This window comes from Dysidea avara, chromosome 1 (assembly GCF_963678975.1).
Source record: "Dysidea avara chromosome 1, odDysAvar1.4, whole genome shotgun sequence".
Classification (NCBI taxonomy): domain Eukaryota; kingdom Metazoa; phylum Porifera; class Demospongiae; order Dictyoceratida; family Dysideidae; genus Dysidea; species Dysidea avara.
Genome location: NC_089272.1, coordinates 57287645 through 57306883, shown reverse-complemented (window position 1 = coordinate 57306883; position 19239 = coordinate 57287645). Strand labels below are relative to the sequence as shown.

Here is a 19239-nt window from a genome sequence, read left to right as displayed (position 1 = left end):
GTAGATATGTGGACTGTCTTCAAGTTAGGTATGTATGTGTTTTAATTTAGGCAGAGTTGACAATTCTGGTTTCAGACTCTCACTCACACAAGAAGCAAGGCAATTCAATGCTGGGCTTTCTGGAGTTGGAGCTCAAACGAACAGTAATTTGTTTGTACCCCCTAATGCTGGCATATTCAATGTGTTTGGGTATTGTCCATCATCTTGTACTAGAGAAGTGAGTTACATGTAATTTTAACCAAACCGTTGCAACAAGACCAAAAATGCACACATTCAAATACAGTGGATCCTTGCTTATCCAAACTTCAAGTGCCGATAGTGACTGTTCTATTGGAGTATTTCATTGTTGGTGTGCATTTTATTATTAGAGTAGATGTACGTTCTATTAGAGAAATTAAATAAGGATCTGTGTATAAATCAATGTGCCTCTGTTATCTGAACAAATTCACTTATCTGAACACTTTTGTCTAACTCTAGGAACAAAAGTGTTTGGATAACTGAGGATCAACTGTAGTGATTTTGTTTGTAAAAATTTTGAGAGTAATGGAATGTGCAGTGGAAATGTTTCATTCTTTTCTTTGCTTTCTAGTTTTTACCTGAAACTGGAATAACAGTGTTTGCTAACTTCCTCCACACTCACACAGTAGGTAAGCTGCATGTATGTGCATTTGTATCTTATTATCTTGTAGATTGTCACAATTAATAGTAGGGTTGGGAGATTATATCAATTCTGGGATTAATGATGATTAAGAACTTGATCTGGAAAACTTCTGAGTGTGTGTGTGTGAATAAATCTTACCACTTAAAAAGCACTTAAAAGCATACCTGTTAAAAACCGTTGAATTTCTAAGGATGTTATATTAAACTTTAACCTTAAGTTCTAGTTATATCACGGTATGAGTATGATATCGTAGTTATTACATGAGTCTGAGGCGAAGCCGAGGACGAGTGTTAATAACTATGATATCATACGAGTAAACATGATATAACTGGCTTATACCATGACTCACCACACTGGCAGACTGGACTCACGGGTTGTGCTGAAAATAGCTTCTTAAACCCATTCTCTCTTGTATTACTGCTGTTATTCCTCTTTCTTACAAGTCACAAGTCGTGCTTGCACTAATTTATTAGAATAAAGTTACGTAAACACGTGTATCCATGTGTACTAGTCTACCCGGTACTAGTAGTGCGCTGTAGCAATAGAAGCTAGTTAAAGCTATTGTTGAAGCATAGATTCATTCCTTTGCTCCTGCAGTACTTAGCACGAAGCCAACTATATTTGCTTACCTCTCACTTTGACTCGTGTTCAAACTGCCAGCTAAGCATGGCCTAACTAACAACCAGTGGTGTACCTTAGTTATACCATGGCGGCACACTTTGATCTGCCCACGCATCATGGTACAAGTTATAATTATACCACAGCAGGAGTAGAATATCTTAGTTATTGACACGAGTCCATGGCAAAGCCAAGGATGAGTGTTAAATTAACTAAGATATTCTACGACTGCTGTGATATAACTGGCTTATATCCAAGTCAGTACTTTGATCTGTATGGCTTCATATACAGCCAAGGATGACTGTTAATATGTACGACTGCTGTGATATAACTGGCCAAGTAAAAAAACTGTGAGCTCTTTGATGTATATGGCTTCTTATTTAGTTTGCATAAACATGTTATGCTGACACTGCATTTTGATTGCCAACATCACACATTTGTGACCTAATTTTTAGAAAATCACACTAAAAATCATTTGATTGGTTCTTTGTTGTCTATAGGGACAAAGGAATAGACTGGCTACATTTCAGCTTCATAAGTTCAGAAGTGTGGGAAATACAGCACTAGAAAGCTGGATGAGCAAATAAATCGATATGTACAGAAGCCATCGAGAAAATAATCTACAGGCACTTAAATAAACCATCATAACTTACTGATATAACTGCATACAGAATTGAATCTTTGCTTATCATGTTCGCCATGAATTTGTGAATCCACCCAGGTGGAGTTTTTGCCCAAGGTATGCTTCTGTGTTTGAGTAGGAGGGTGAATTGACTGGAGAAAGATCGTCGGTAAATTTTTTCATCACCGCAACATACGTGAACGTCTGTAACTCAGAAACCCTTTAGTGTATGGAGAGGAAACAAGGATTTTTGAATTCCCTATGAACAGGCACACATGATGATGCCCAGGATTTACCCATTGGAGTGTTAATTCACCGACCAGTGAGACGATAATTACTTGCATAATTTTTTTTCTGGAGCTTACAAAAGTACCATTAGGTGTTACAAATATATGCAGTCTCCCTCGAGCACTTTACACTCTTGGGAGATAATGTGTATATTTACACTGTATTTGTCCTCTCAGAGGACGTGCATATATTTTTGTCATATTCCTCATAACTGTGTTATAACTATATTATGTATGTATGTATGTATATCTACCATATGATAAGTGTATATATATATATATTTGTACGATGGGTGTGTGTACATGTGCACAAATAAAATGGGTTTATATACTGTTAGGTAGATCAGTGATTCTACGACACATTCGAAGAGGAGTGGAACTTCCACCCATTGATCAAAACCTGTTTTATGATTTTGACTACCAACTGACTAACCACATTACTCCTAGAGTCATCTTGCCTGTAAGTATATAATGTAGTTTATAGTAAAAACATGCATGTTTAGTTTGTACAATCATACTTCCTGATAAACACATTGCAATACAAATGGTAAATACATGACAGCAACTAAATAGACCAATTGTGGATCCTTACTCATTTCCAGTGCTGTAGGTGCATAATTCCCTTGTATTTTGTTGCCTTAAAGGCAGAAAATTATTGGGTTCTATGAGTTTTAAAAGCTGTGCTAACAGTTAGTTATTTATCTTGCCTTGGATCTAACACACCATATATTGTAATGTGTATTAGGCAACTATCCCTCTAGAGACCTGCAAGAAGGCTAACAGTAAGCCTGTGAAGCAGGGAGTCAGAAACCTGTAACTGAAAACTATGTTGAATGCAGAAAAAAATCCCAGGCCAGGCAGTTATCAAAGTCGAAGGTGTTAGCAACTATTTTTAAAAGCAGTACATGTGGCCATCTCATCAAACACCTGTGTAGTTCATATTATTTCTGAATTTCTTTTTATTGTCTTAGTCAAGTATGCACACATATGATCTTATGTCTAAAGAATGGTCTGCCCAACTTTCTATTTATTATGATGAGTACTTTTGGAATTATGGTGCTAGACAGCAAAGAAATTAGCTTGTACAACGACTATACTGAAAATAAATTACAGGCACTTATATTTGCAGCCATAACTTCCATTTGCAATAGTCTACAGAATTGAGATTTAGCTCACAATGTTCACCTTGGATTGGCAAGTCAACCGAGGTACATAGGTACAATATGAAGGCATTAGAGTTGATGACACCGTCAACTGCATCATAAACAAATGCATGTTACATGCATACTGTTGGGACAACAGAAACAAACGATATTCAAACTCTCCATGACCAGGCAAACAAGATGGTGTATATGTTTAATTGATTTGATACTTGTTTCCCTGAGTAAACTAATAGAACTTGCAAATTCTTTACATTTTTATTTGTTTTTCTAAAGTAGTGGTATGCTGAGATGATCACATAATTATATGCATCTACTTTGTGTAATAATACATTATGCCAGTGGTTATACAGCATTTAGCACACTTATTTTTCACTTGTGCATTAACAGTATATCACTGTCAATAGTAGCTTTTATATGATACTTAACGTATTCAGTCTAGCAAATTAGGGGATGATTCAGGGTCCCTGCATAGTTGGTCTGGCACTTGAAACTGTGTAATGATCCAGATAGTGTACTAATCTTCGGTGAGAGGCGTAGGGTGGGGGAACTTTGCTGCTGCATGTACACAGTGCTAAGGTGGTTGTACCAGAGTTGAAACCAGGTCAGCATCACTGACCCAAGTCAGACCAAGTTGACCAGGTCAGATGACCCAGATGACCTGATCCAGTTTCTGGATCATGCTGTATAACATATAGGGTATGCACTACTCCCCACCACCAGGAGCTTATAAGAGCCGAAGGCGCGAGGAGCTCAAAAGTACCGAAGGGGTGAAGGAGCATGATATTAGTGGCTTCAACATTATCTAATCCTCAAGTAAACCCCTTGTCCATATAGAGCATTCATCCTATATTCACTGCTGCTCATCTGATCAGTGCTTTATTGCATCATCACCTTCAAGCTGTTTATGGTACTGGTTTTTAAAAGAAAGCCATGATGAGTCTAGGAGTACTTGTGTGCTATTTGTAAACTAAAAGAGCCTGAACAACTCTTACAATAGTCTATTTCCACGCAAGCAAAAGTATTCACGGTATGGTAATGAATACTAATTTGTGACCGGATTTGCAAAGTATGCTGTGTTGTGATCAAGAAATCAGCGATTTGCATCAAATGGTAGTGATATCTTAAGTTTTAAAGGCTGCATCTTTCATAAAGCGAAGTAATTTTACTCTTATAAGTATAGAGGATCGTTAGGCAACAAAACATGGCCACTAAACGTACTGTAACAGGTGAAATAATCGCCTAGCATTGATAGAATCACAGCGATGAAAGATTGCCTATTTCTGCGATAAAATTTTGCATAGTGTTATTCCCAGCCTTGTAGAAATGTAGTAACAAAGTTTATCTCACAAGGTAGACTTTCTAGATGCTGAAAACAAAGTCACTAGAGTCTTCTGACATGCTAAAGTCACTTCTTTCCGCTTTACAACACAGCAAATCTTCACAAACTATATACCATCGTGATGCTAACAACCTGAAGATTACAATTTCGTTCTCATAATAAGAGTAAACAGTACAGTTTAGGCTCCCATGAAGATTTCTTACCTCACTCCCATAGGCTTCAATACATTTTAAAGGACACCGGATGTTGTGCAATCGCAATTATTAACCACCACATTCCTTAGCCCTTGTGTGAAAATGGGCTATATTGTAACAATGAACTAGGTAACCATTTTGCAAACTCTCTGTGTTGTAGAGGACACGAAACAGAACTTTGTTGAAATTGCTGACACTCTATTGCTGCATAACTGCTAGCACCTGTTAACATAACCAGACACAGCCCTCTCTATAAGGACATGTGGCTGCAAAGGCATTTCACAAAAGATAAAACACAACTATATCCTGAGTGTTATGCTCCTTTGTGCTGCAGCTTTCCTTCTTTATTTCCAGTTAAATTATAACTAAGTGCATGTGTATGTAGGTCAGTAGGTGAATAAGCAATCTAGTAGCCACTGCACTATCTATGCATACTGCTCTTGCTACCTAATTGCTGGCATAATACTATCTCTGAGGTAGGGCAATTACAACTACAATTTCTAGCATAGATAGCAAATCCATCAGCAATGCTTTTAATCCATGACAATAAGCTTACAGACAGATTTGTAAGGCTTAAACTGTGTAGCAGTACTCTCTGCAGAAATTACTGTAACACAATCACTTAATGCTAGTTGCTTGCTAAGAATACTACATATAGCTGCCTAAAATTTGGAAATCCATATGTTACAACATGCCTATAGTGTTGGGAGGTTCAAGCCAGAAGCTAACGACTCAGTAGAGCATGATTGGTACAGATAATAATGACACGCTACAATACACACAGCGACAAAATGACACACGTGATGACAATATATTTAGATTAAATTCTAATTAACTAATTAATGTTACAGTCAATTTCCTACATCCTCCGGGGCCCGGGCCTAATGTTGTTGCCCACTTAGATATCTTCTGTAAGGCTTTGGCAGCAGCAATCCTTTGTGGACGTGTTCCGGAAGGAGTAGTGTTGTTCAACGGTGCTTGAGAGTCCTTCAGATGTTGAGTAGATTCATCCAAGGTGTTATCAGGAACTGCTTGAGAGACATCATCTTCACTTGAAACTTCTAATGGATAGAGCTTGACAATAGGACAAGTTGTCTTATACGTACCCTTCTAATATGAACTGCACGAACCAAATTATCCTTTCCCTTAATGAGTTTCTCTACAACAGTTAATCTCCATTGCATTCTTGGCTTGTCGTCATGTACAATTACAACATCACCTAGTCTGATAGCTTGCTTGTTATGTCCCGAAATCTTGTTGAACTCTCTCAAGGAAGTTAAGTATTTACGTTTCCAACATTGTTCAATAAGATGTACTTGTTTGTCTACTCTCTTCCTCATGGTGTCGGCATCGAGGTAGTTTGGATCGTCTAACTCTTCTGGGTTGTCTATGGGTGTGGTGGGGGTATTGTGAATCCGTCCACTGCAACAAACCAACTGTTTGTCATCAAGGAAAAGGCGTAACTGTCTGGGGACACTTAGATTGCCTTTTGAGTAAGTAAGCAACCTCCTCTTGGTAAGCTGAACTCTGTATGCCCTTCACCAGATGTCTACGTGCACTAACTAATTCAATGCTTGTTAAAGGGCCAGATAATTTGGGTTGCTGTTTGCATAGATTGTGAAGCCATCTAAAACATAAGCAGTGACAGCTAACATGCGATGAAAACTACTGTATCATATACCTGTGTGGCTGTCCGTAGCTGTAAGCTCTGTTGTGCGAGTAGCTTCAGGTTCAACATCCTCTTCCACCTACCTGTAGATGGAGCACACTTGTGGGTGTCCATGTGGGTCAATCTGATTTAGTGAGCAGCCAGTGTGGGCCTTGTGTCCACATGTACAGGTGAGACTGTCTTATTTGGTTGGTTGATATTCCTCTTTTAAGCAGATTTGCCGGGTTGTCAGCCGATTGTGTGAATGAACAGTTAACTGCAGACAAAATCTCACAAACACAGTGGTCAATAAATGGTTTGGAATGTGTACCCAATGTAGTACAATCTGGCTGTCTGTCCAAATGTGTATTTGCTGTATGTGAGGAATTGCCGAATAAACAAACTTTGCTAATCTGGTAGTAGTAACAGCTGCCATGAGTTCTACTGTAATCTTGGTAAGGAAGTAGCCTTGATAGGAGCCACAAGGATTTTAGACATAGCAAGACAAATGTGACTGGGCCTGCAAAAATAGGGCATGTGGGCACAAACCACACCATGCCACATAACATCCCATATCTCAGTACTGGGATAACCTGTATTATAAAGCACACTAAGCGTTTAATAAGTGCTGAAAATTTCATGGCCAAGCAATTATAGAATACAAAGTTATGACGCATCAAAGTTGGAAAATGTAGGAACTTTTTATGTGCCCACATGCCCTATTTTTGCAGGCCTGGTCACAAATATGATTATCTCTGCCAAGGTACACAATAGCTCCATATGCCCTAGCACTGGCATCTGCAAACACAAACATGTTACTGATCTGCATATTTGATTGACTAGATGGGAAGTAGGCTTTTGGTATCATCAGTTGTGGCAATTCTTGTAGATCAGCAAGGATGGCAATCTACTTGTCCTTGATCACGGTGGGAAGGGGTTCATCCCAAGTTAACTTTGTTTGCCAGATTTCCTGGAGTAGAATTTTGGCCTTGATTGTTACTGGTATTAACCATCCTAGCGGGTCAAAAATCTGTGATGATGCCTGTAGTACATCTCATTTGGTAACAAAGTGTTGATCGGTGGAAATTGTCTTGTTGCAAGAGAAAGGATGTCAGTTGATGTGTTCCATTGCAGACCCTGCACTGTTGTGCTGGAGTCACTGGTTTTGTCTTTCATGGTAACTTCCGTGAGTCGGCGGCTATTTGTTGACCATGACCTGAGATTAAACTTGGCTTGGCTCATGATCTCTCGGGGTTGGGTGTAGTACGCTAGGAGCTCATCTTCGGTGTTGCATCCCGATAGGACATTGTCAACATAAATATTTTCTCTCATATCCAGTGCAACTGGGGTGTCAAACTTGGACAAGTGGAGGTTGAGTACTACCCCGATCATAAACAGAGAGCTAGAGGAGCCAAAGGGAACTACAGCAAGTGGTATGTGCATATTTCTTGGTCTGGAGTTTCCAGGTTGGCCAGCCATAGAAACCTAGTGAAGTTTCTGTCAGATGGGTGGAGCTTTACATGGAGAAATGCTTTCAGTTGAGAGAGCAAAGGCTTGAACATGACAACGTAGCAGGATTGCACATACGTTGTTTAAAAATGGTGGTCCTACCATGAGACAATCATTCAGACTCGCTGAGTTACTACAACCACAACAACTGCAGTCATACACAACTCTGATGTGAGTTGTGGCTGACTCCTTCTTCACTGGATGGTGAGGTAAATAATGAACATCAGGTGTGGCATCATCATATACTCTCTCAATGAATCCTCGTTCCTCTTGTTCCTTGATGATGCCATCATAGAGTTGTAAGAGGTGTGGGGTTTTCCTAAGTTTGTTCACAAGTGTTTGAGTTCTCTCCTTACAAATGGTGATGTTGGAGGGAAGATGTGGTTTATCTACCTCCCATGGGAATCTTGCAATAAATGGGCCTTCAGGGGTTTGAGTGATAGAAAATTGTTGGTATGATTGGTGGAATGTTGAGTCCATGGACTGTGAATTGGTGTCTGTTCTAACTGCCAGATATTCTGTAGGTTGGGTGACTTGAGTTCATCAATAATCATCACAGAGGTGATCTGTAGGAGGGCAGATGATGTTGACTCTGAAATTGCACCTGGTAGTGGCCCAGCCAGCAAATACCCTAGTTTGGATTGTTGAGCAGTGGGGCCCTGACTTCTCACAACGTGGTCCTGAACAAAGCTCCAATAATAGTTGGTACCAATAAGGAGAGATACGTATAGTAAAATTCCCTTCAGGTGTCACTGGTTGCGCTAGTTTGAGGCCTCGCAGATGTGGCATACTGCGGATAGAGGTTGAAATTGAGTTCTGAATAATTAGAACAGATAAGGGCACCAGACTCTGTCTCTATCTCCACCATGGCAGTTCCACGTTTCTGCTGTGTCACAGTTGTGGTGCCAAAGGAGGCTACTGCTACGTCTGTTGTTGACACAGAAGTAATTTGTAGCTCATTGGACATTGCCATTGATATAAATGAGCGTTGTGCCCCCTTGTTGAAAAGTATATTTGCCCGGGTCTTGATATCACTGGCAATGATTGGGGCAACAGCTGTTTTATGCAAACAGGTTGTGCGCTGTTCTGAGAAGCCCTACAGTGTGATGCTGGTGTTAGGAGTCCACTGGTGGGCATGGGTGTTTTGAATTCTCTGTATTCTGCTCATTACTCGCCCCTTCTGAAATGCTGGTTGATTTACTACTGTAAAGGCTGGTGTGGCGTTTCTTCTTGCACTTCCTGCAACGAAACTTGGATGGGCACTGTGGTAAGCAAGACAATCAAAGCACAATGCACTGTCTTTGACAATGTCAAGTCACTTCTGATAATCTGTGACAACATTACAATTACGTGTAGAGTGAGGTCCCTTGCAAAACACACACTGTTGTTTCTGCTTTCTGTCAAGACCATCTTGGCGTTGTTTTTTTTGCTAAAGTAGTCTCTAGAGTTGACAACAAGCGTAACTGCACTTTATCTAGAAATATGCTTGTGTAAGTTATATTGCTCACACCCAAGGACTCTAATTTCTTTGAGTATTGCAGCCATGAGATCAGAAAGAATCCACTGAGTATTTGAATGCTCTCATGCAAGATTTCTCTGGACATCTATGGTTAGCTTGTCTAAGATGACCAGTATAAGTAGTTCACCATACGGTGTTTAAGATTTTCCTAATGATGCCAGTCCTCGGATGTGACTTTCCACTGAGTCATAGAAAATTCAAAGGCTAGCAAGACTGTTTGATGGGGATGGTATGTCTCTGAGGGCTCGCATATGAGCATCCACTATCTTGTGTCATTGGCCATAGCGGTCTTCCAGCAATGCAATAGAGTTGGTGTAATTTGCCTCAGTGAGTGGAAGACCTGCAATGGTTCTAGCAGTATCTCCCTGCAATTGCGCCTTCAGATAAGAAAACTTCTGGATCCCACTCAAGTTGGGGTTGGCATGGACTGCCATGTAGATAAATCCCAGAATGTTAATCAGTTCAAAAGGGTCTCCAGAGAATGTGGGAAGACGGATGTTGGCAAACTGTTGGTGGTCTTGATTGGGTGGAGTCACATGAGTTGTGATTGCTGAGGCTGGGAATCTATGAGCTTGTGTGGACAGTGGCGATTCATAGAGGTTCCCTGGAGCAAGTACAGTAGACATAAATGGCCTGTAAGGACTGATACCACTAGGTGTGGCAGCTGTGTGGAAGGTTGCTGGAATTAATGGGGGTGGTCTTGATCCATCACTGTAGAGCAAGCTTGTCATTCGAGGACACGGCATCGTAGCGCCTTGTGTACTAGATACTTCAACAACATTGTACTCATTTGTAGATAAATGGGAAGTAGCAGCTATAGGTACATGAGAAGTAGTGGCTGTAGATTCATGGGAAGTATCAGCTGTAGATTCATGGGAAGTATCAGCTGTAGATTCATGAGAGATATCAACTGATGTTATGGATATAGCGGACAAGGGAATATCACTTACTGATTGTGGTTGCTCTCAGTTACGTAGATTGTGCCTGACTGACTGGTGGTGGCGAGACTCTGCCTGACTGCCTTGTAGCTTTTAATTCTATGTACCTCCGCACTCGAGCGATCTTATCCATTATATTGTCATGTAACTCTTCTGCTTCCATCACAGCTGACTATAGCTCACTTGCGTCATTATATATACATTGCTAATAATTGCTCATCAATTTGTGTTATCTTCTCCATCTTTCTGGTGAGTTGTTCGACAGCATTGTTATGATGTGGTCGTGTAGTTGTCGAATTCTCCACCAACTAGTTCATCGATCTTATTTATTGAAGAGTCATGTATCCACTGCGTGAGGCTAATAGACAAGTCTGCTCCTCCACTGGTTTGCTAAAACAATGGCAACAATAACAGTTGTAATGATGGAAGTGGTTTACCTTGGCAGGTACCGTTAAGAATAAATTGACACAGTACCACGACTTCTGCGACTGGGGTTAGGTTAGAGGAGTTAAGTAGCAACGAGAGTAGCGAACCAAAACAGGTCACAGCACCACAATATAGTGTCAATACGACAACGGGAGGTTCAAGCCAGGGACTAATGACTCAGTAGAGTGTGATTAGTACGGATAATAATGACACGCTACAATACACTCAGCAACAAAATGACATGCACATGTGATCACACTATATTTAGTTTATATTCTAATTAATGTTAAGTCAATTTCCTACAATACCTTTCATACTACTACAGGGGGATGATCTCATTGTGGAGTGTCGTTACAATTCAACTGGACGTAACTTTTCAACATTTGTAAGTCTTGGTAACATTGAGAACTTGTGTGTGTGTCTGTCTGTCTGTCGATCAACATTCATAGTGCACTAAATATGTAAATAATATAGCTATTTGTGTGTACATGCATCATGCATTTTAACAATATCAATTTTTATTTTCACCTACAGTTGGAGAGGTTATTTATGTATACACAGGTCAAAGCCTCCTCATACACCATATCATGCATAAAATATGGATATGCCTATTGAAACTCTAATACAGCAATATTTTAAAGAGAATACGGACACCTTAATAATCAGAGCACTCATATTTTGTATAATTGTGTATACGTACATTAAAATTGTAACACCTTATTTTTTAATAAGAACACTTTACAAGATGTCCAGAATAGAGGGGCTTGATCCACTGATTTGTTTAATTTTTAATAACTTGTAGCACACACAGTAATGTATACTTTGCATGGAGTGAAGTGTGTTAAACAACAAAACTACTATTGTGTGTTACCTAGAGATGCACAAACAACTATGTGCTTTGATTACCAAAGAGAGTTCTTTGCTCAGTTTTTAGTAAACAAATTCCATTACACCACTTTGTGTTTGCAGGGCGGGGAGAGCACCAGTGAAGAGATGTGTTTATCCTTCATATCCTACTACCCGGAAGTTCCCATTACATACTGTGTATCCTTCCCCAGAACAGATCAGTACGAAGACTGGGTGCAAACACATGCACCGTAAGTTAATGTGATAATGTAAATATACCACAAGAAATTAGCCAAGCTATGAGTGCAGATTTCAAAAACCTGTGCAGAAAAAGTTGTGAAATGAAAGGTGGCAGCTGCCATGATGTTAATGCTAATAGTACACTCAATTGCAGCCATTTCTTGGTCTCACAGCTTTTTTGCTCAGGTTTTTAACAGCTGCACCCTTTTCACAGCTTGTGTGTAGATTTCACTTCTTTTTGTACTTTATAAGGCCCCAAGCCAGCCTAATGCTGGCTTTGGGGTTTGCTTTTACCATATCTAAAGACAAATGATGATTATTGAAGTCAGAAGTTAATTGTATTGCATGCTTTATTTATCTATTTGTTAAATTATTGCAATACTATAGAGTAGAGTGCACATTTTTAGGACTTCTAATAGAATGCTCTAGAATGATCTATAGCAAATTTAATCAAATTTACTTTGTGGCCTATCCTACCTAGCAGCAGTGTTGAGGTAGATACTTTTCAAAAGTAGCTCATTACTTATTACTTCCAACGAAAACTATTTAGTTACAGTAAGATATTACTCATAAAATAAAGTAACTATTATTATTTTACTTTGTGTCCACAGCCTTAAGCTGTCACATGTGTAACTACCGCCTTTTCACATGACATGATTGTATTGTTGGACAATGTGTAAACCATGGTAATTGTATTCAAGAGAAAGTAACTGGTCAGTAAGCCTCATTCATTAACTCAAGGTGGGCTTTGTTACTGCTTCATCACTTCGTTGAGAGTAACTTTGTTACTTGTAGTAATAAAATTACTTAATATTCAAGTTGTTACAGTAATTTCATTACTTAGGTAATGCGTTACATTTGTAAGTAAAGTAGCTTGAGTAATATTACTAGTTTTTATAGTGTGTTTCACTTAGTTAAACCCACAAAAGGGTAATAATATAACATAACATGTTATGATAAGTAACGCATTACCCTCAACACTGCCTGACAGAGAGCTAAAATGCAAAAATGGTGTGCTTTGGAGAAGGGGCCATAGAGGTAATTACTGTACGTATGCATGCGTAATAATCACGTTTTCTTTCTTCCTATCAATATTTGCAAATTGTGGCACATACACTTTCTTGGCCGCACAGCACAATACTGCGTGTCTTGACGCATGTGGTTAAAATTCCTTCATATAGATGTCGTACTGTATAATCTTATAAAAATATTCTCTTCTAGTAAATCCACTATCGTCTCTAAGACACACTTTTATTACCATATCAAGTGTACATACAGTATTAACACATAGACTATACACTATGATATGTATACAGGGGCATATGCATAAATTTTGAAAAGAGTTTTCCACTGTTATATTAGAGTTTATATTGCCTGACTGCTTTATTAGAGTATCTCAATATTTTACCAACAGTCAGAGCTACTGTAATTCACTTTATTTTCATGCAAAAATGTTCGTAATAAAAAGTTTCATGTAAAAATATTTTCATATGATTTACGTGAATGACTGCTCTATTAGAGTAGTTCGATCTTCTATAAAAAAAATTGTGTAAGAAATTTTCATACAAGCTTTTGCATACAAAAATTATTTTACAATGAAAAAAGGAAATTACAGTATGCTACAAGTGTGCTATTATGTGGATTAAGTTTTAAAATGTGTCCTGTTTCAGAACCTGAAGTTTCAATTTCTCAATGTTTCAGTAGTGCGAACTAACTTCAAAGGGGTTTCCTGAAACCCTACTGGGTACACCCCTGAGAGTATATAATAACCTACAAAGTCAACATGTAGAGTCTGCAGACTTAATTCCTATACCTGAAAGCCTAAGGCTGTATGCCATTTAGTTCCAATAAAATTCATAGACGCAGTATTAATATAGTCTAGAACTATTGTATGTATAGCTTATAATATTATGGTTTACCTCCTTTAAGAAGCTTTTGCAATTGTACAAGCACCATTTGTGCTCAAATGTACATGTTCATAATAAATTATGATTTTATATACATCTACATTGCAATCATTTCATAGGCTAGCTCTAGATACCTACAGACAAATTGATGAACTAGGAGAAGCCAGCAATTTCTTTAATAGTTTCCAGTGGACTGATCAAGCTTTCCGTGATATTGAAGATGTGAATCTGAATGGTGTCCACTTTGTAGTGTGTGGATCTGAGGTATGTGTTACAAGTATTACGTATCGTACTGTATTCCATATCATGCATGTCAAAAATCAGTCTCTGGACTCTTAATTAATGTGAATTCATTTCCAATATGTAATTATTATTCTTAAAATAGTGTTAGTACAAATTTGCATTACAGTGAAACCTCGCTTAGCAGCCAACTCTTTAATAATAAAGTGGCCACTTTTACCATAGGTCTCACATGGCTAAGGTGTACTTTGTGATATTACCTCATTACACTTGATTTTTAGATTGCTTGCGAATGCAACTGAATGATTCGCACTAGTTATTCACCACATTTTCAATGATTCGCACTAGTTATTCAGTTATTCGCACTAGTTATTCACTGCATGTACACGTTCACATGATCATGTGTGCGAATCACGTGTGCAATTTGTTCAATTGAATTTACAAGCAACCTGAAATCAGCTGTATTAAGACCAAATGATCCCATGAGTGGCCCTGCTAATGAAGTTTCATTGCATTATTCACGTATATGATAGCAAATTTGTAAAAGTGAATATTCCTTATTTGTTTCAGACAACTGGTGAAGATAGTGGCTATAGAGCATTTAATGAAAGACCTCCACCAATTAATCTGCCATATGAGCCACCGGATGTTTGTTCCACAGGAGGAGCAGCCCAGTTTGCTTATTCAACTATTGTTGTAGTCCTGATGGCCATGCTGTCATTTCTGCTGTAGATTTGTAGTTCTTTGTGCTTATAACTGCAGTATGACTGATTGACTGTATTATTATATTGCTACCTACGCATAATATTGACAGTTTTTAGAGCTAGGTAGATGGTAGCATGTGTGAATTTACAGTATTTACTCCTTTGTGTAAAAAAAAATTTCGAATGCAGCTGACTAGTGACTGTTTTTCAATCAATATAAGAAAACTTTTTTGCCAGAGATAATAAATAATACTGTAGATGACCCTATTGATGAGTATTCATACAACAGCAGCCCACACACAAGCATTTCATCTTGTGTAGGAGTTTTAAATAGTGGAGATTTTGTTATCAAAATTAAACATGCTCAATGGTCATTTTGTCAATTGACAGCATAGGCTATGATCAACTTAGCTACAGGTTTTTGTTTAACCAGAGTCTAGGTACGTTTCACATGGTGCTTATTGGATAAGTAAATGTATTCAGTAAAACTCTTAATAGCTATGTGTCTTCTGCATATGAATCATATGAAATCTGGAGGGACCTATTCTAAATGACAAGTTATAACTTAAAGGCTAATTTGACAAATGTGACTGGATTTCATATAACAAGGCTTCCACACACACAAAATCAAACTTACGATTTTACCAGAAATGGATTGCTGGTCTAATACACTATCATATTTCACACTGTACTTCCTTCAGCACTGGCAAGTCTGGTTTCTGTAGCAGCTTTCTTCCGACCCTGTCAAAGCCACGAGTGTGAGATTGGCACCATTAAATGACCATGGCTTTGTGATAATGGTGTGTAGTGAGCTGGGACTTCACAGAGAGCTCGCCAATGGTGTTCTCAGTCAATTTGGAGTAACTTGAGGGCCATGGAGGGCCATGGAGAGCCCAAACTTGGCCTCTGGATTCCAATCGTCTTCTTACTTCATTTTATACCCGTATATTAAGGCCACCGTCCACCCCCACCCTCCCACCCTATTACTACCACCTGTGATATTATTACCCGCTCGAAAAAACACTGTGAAAAAAGAGGGATATAAGATGGTATTTCCAGTGGCTTATTGAATACAAAAAAGCTTGATATAACCTGTATTATACTAACAATCTCATGTAAGGCTTTAGTTAATGTGTTAAACATACTGAAACCATATATGTGATGGTATAGTGTGGGAATTATACTAGATATAAGCTATTTCAGGTAATGTGGTAAATAAACTGAAACCATATATGTAATAGTATAGTATGCATTATACTAAAGTATAACATGAGTATAATACAGGGTTTATATTAAAGCTTATTTGTATTCAATAAGCCACTGGAAATACCATCTTATATCCCATCTTTTTCACAGTGAAAGCTGCTCAAAACAGGGAAAATTTTGGGTATCAGAAATGTATACACCCACTCAGTGATAGCTAGTGAACAGATGAACAATTGGTACAAATTTTGTTTGCACAGCTGTAGGCACTGGCAAGTTATTACACAATGATTCCTTAAAATCGCCATATCTCCTAACAAAGCTTTGTGCGTCGAAGCCTTGTTTTGTCAAATTCAGTCACAAATAATTATATCGTTATCCATTGAACAAAATAATATTATAGTATATGATTAGGGCTGACAAATGCTTAAAGTGGTGAACTAATTTTACAAAACCGCCAATATCCGCACATTTTTCAAAATTCATTTTATTGGTTCTTTGTTGTCTACAGGGACAGAGGAATGGACTGGCTAAGTTTCAGCATATGTTAAGCAGTGTGGGTAATACAGCACTAGACAGCCAAATATATCTACTGTATGTGTACAGAGGCCATCGAGAAAATATTCTACAAGCGCTTACTTAATCCATCTACTGATACAACGACATACAGAGTGTAATCTTGGCTCATTGTGTTCACCATGAGTTTCTAGGTATAGTTAGACTATGGTACGGCTCATTTACAGGTTTACTAAATCACTTAGTCACCTGACATGTTCACTTAATCACCTGACATGTTCACTTAGTCACCTGCCCTCAAGCAATTTTGTACATGATAAATAATTATAACACGAAAGGTAGTACTGCAGTACTTGATAATACTATAATACTCATTCTTCTCCGTGTTCTGCAAATAATTCTGGACAAATAGTAGACTAAGCGGTTTATCTAGACATTTCCTACTGTAGCTCTATTATTATTATTATTTATTACAGGTAAATTTGTAAGGCTAAACAGCCTGTTACACCTGATCAACAGGTAAAAAAAGTACGTAGACTAATTACATACACATATACATAGTGTTAGATAAATACTGGTCAATCAATTTCTTAAAATCATCAACTGGTGCTGCACAGACTACTTTCCATGGTTCAACAACTCTTCTTATAAAAAAATATTTTCTGGCATCTACTCTTGAAAAAGATTTGAATAGCTTAAATGTATGACCTCTGGTATGGGAAAAAGTCAGAATAGTCTATATCATACTTATCATGTAGCATACTGTAGACAGCAATCATGTCACCTTGGTAACGTCCGTAATGCAATGATGGCAAGTTAAGTACTTTCAATAGTTTCTCCTAGTCAAGATTTCTTATAGATTTGATCATTCCAGTGGCTTTCCACTGGATTTTTTTCTAATTTTTGGATGTCTGTTTTATAGTAAGGTCCCCAAACCAAGTTACCATATTCTAAAATAGGATGTACTAATGCATGATTTGTATAGACATGTAAATGAATCTGCAGAATATTTGAAAAGGTCTCTTTAACAAGGCCAAGAAGTCTATTAACTTTGTTAACCACTGTCGAACACTGACTATGAAACTTGAGATTGCAATCAATCAACACCCCCAAATCCTTTTCCTCATTTACCTTAACAATGTCCATACCATCCATCTTACAACAATATCTGGATTAAACTGGCCTATATGTAGTGTTGGGACAGTTATTTTTAAAATGTAACTCGTTACTTATTATTTACAACTGAACTATTTAGTTACAGTTACATATTACCCATATAATAAAGTAACTATAATAATATCACATATACTTTGTGTCCACAGCCTTAAGCTGTCACGTGTGAAACTACAACTACTTTATCACGTGACATGATTGCGTTATTGGACAATGTTGGTTATAAGCAAGAAGCTGGTGAATAAGCTTCATTCAGTAGGCTTCGTTACTTTGTAGTGGCTAGGCGTTACTCAGTGGATTACTAACGAGATTAGTAACTTCGTTACTTAAAGTAATAATATTAGACTCGTTACAGTAACTTCATTACTTATGTAACGCATTACATTTGCAAGTAAAGTAACTTGAGTTATATTACCTGTTTTTACAGCATATTTCGTTATAATTATTACTTCGTTACCACAAAAATAATAATTATTACGTAACGTGTTACTTATAACGCGTTACCCCCAACACTGCCTATGTGTAGTATTTTACATTTGGAAATGTTGGAAGTCAACTGCCACATTGCTGACCATTCAATGCAAACATTAATATCATCTTGCAGGGAGGATATTGGGTGAGCGCGACTAATGCTGGAATATATTTTTGTGTCGTCTGCAAATAAAAGAACTTTATTATTTAATAATGATGGTTGATTGTTGATGAAAATTGCAAAGAAGAGAGGACCCAAGACTGATCCTTGAGATATTCCACTTATTACATCACTCCAACCAGACAATGAACTATTCACAGAAACTCTTTGTCTGTGTCCTTTCAAAAAGTCTCTAGCCTTTACTCTGGTTACCAGTCGAATAATTATTAAACCAGGTGCGCCCACAGCCGGCCAAAGGCCAGATGTGGGCGAGCACCTGGTTTACTGAAATTGTTTTCGTAAATGTGCGTGCGTGCGTACCTATCTATTATTATATACTATATTATATTTATTACTGTGCAGCAATCAAAAGATTATAACGCACAGGTGTGATCATAAAAGTTACTTAAGTTATTACAAAACTCATTAGGGGTAGAGGAATTAATTACATCAGCAGGGAGTTGGTTCCATAATTTGATGGTTGATGGGAAAAAGGAAAATTTGTATGCATCAATTAGAGTCATTGGTTGGTGATAGTAGCCACTCCTTAAACTTGAAAGTTTAGGGGTAAGATCATCTGTAGGCACAATCAAATATCCGTTAATTATTTTGTAAAAAGTACTTAATTTAGCTTGGGTTCTTCTTGCCTGTAACAATGGTAGATTAAGAGAAGACAACATGTTAGTAACACTTGAATATCTTGAAAAGTCATTAAAGCAAAATCTAGCAGCAGTTCTCTAGATTGATTCTAGCTTGTTTATATTCAACAAGGTGTGGGGATCCCAAGCAGACGCAGCATATTCAATGATTGGACGAACCATAATCTTGAAACAATTACATTTAATGTGAGTAGGA

At 37.9% G+C, this 19239-nt stretch overlaps 1 protein-coding gene across 1 annotated transcript in view; it reads left to right on the top strand.

The window, feature by feature from the left end:
- Positions 1-15054, top strand: part of LOC136237560 (DBH-like monooxygenase protein 1) — a 34467-nt gene extending 19413 nt beyond the window's left edge. Inside the window, exons 7-13 of the mRNA XM_066027751.1 lie at positions 51-217; positions 590-647; positions 2527-2648; positions 11250-11309; positions 11894-12021; positions 14037-14181; positions 14728-15054. Coding sequence (XP_065883823.1) covers positions 51-217; positions 590-647; positions 2527-2648; positions 11250-11309; positions 11894-12021; positions 14037-14181; positions 14728-14889 — 842 coding nt within the window. The 3' untranslated portion in view covers positions 14890-15054. The remainder of the gene's footprint in view (positions 1-50; positions 218-589; positions 648-2526; positions 2649-11249; positions 11310-11893; positions 12022-14036; positions 14182-14727) is intronic.
- Positions 15055-19239: the final 4185 nt, after the last annotated feature.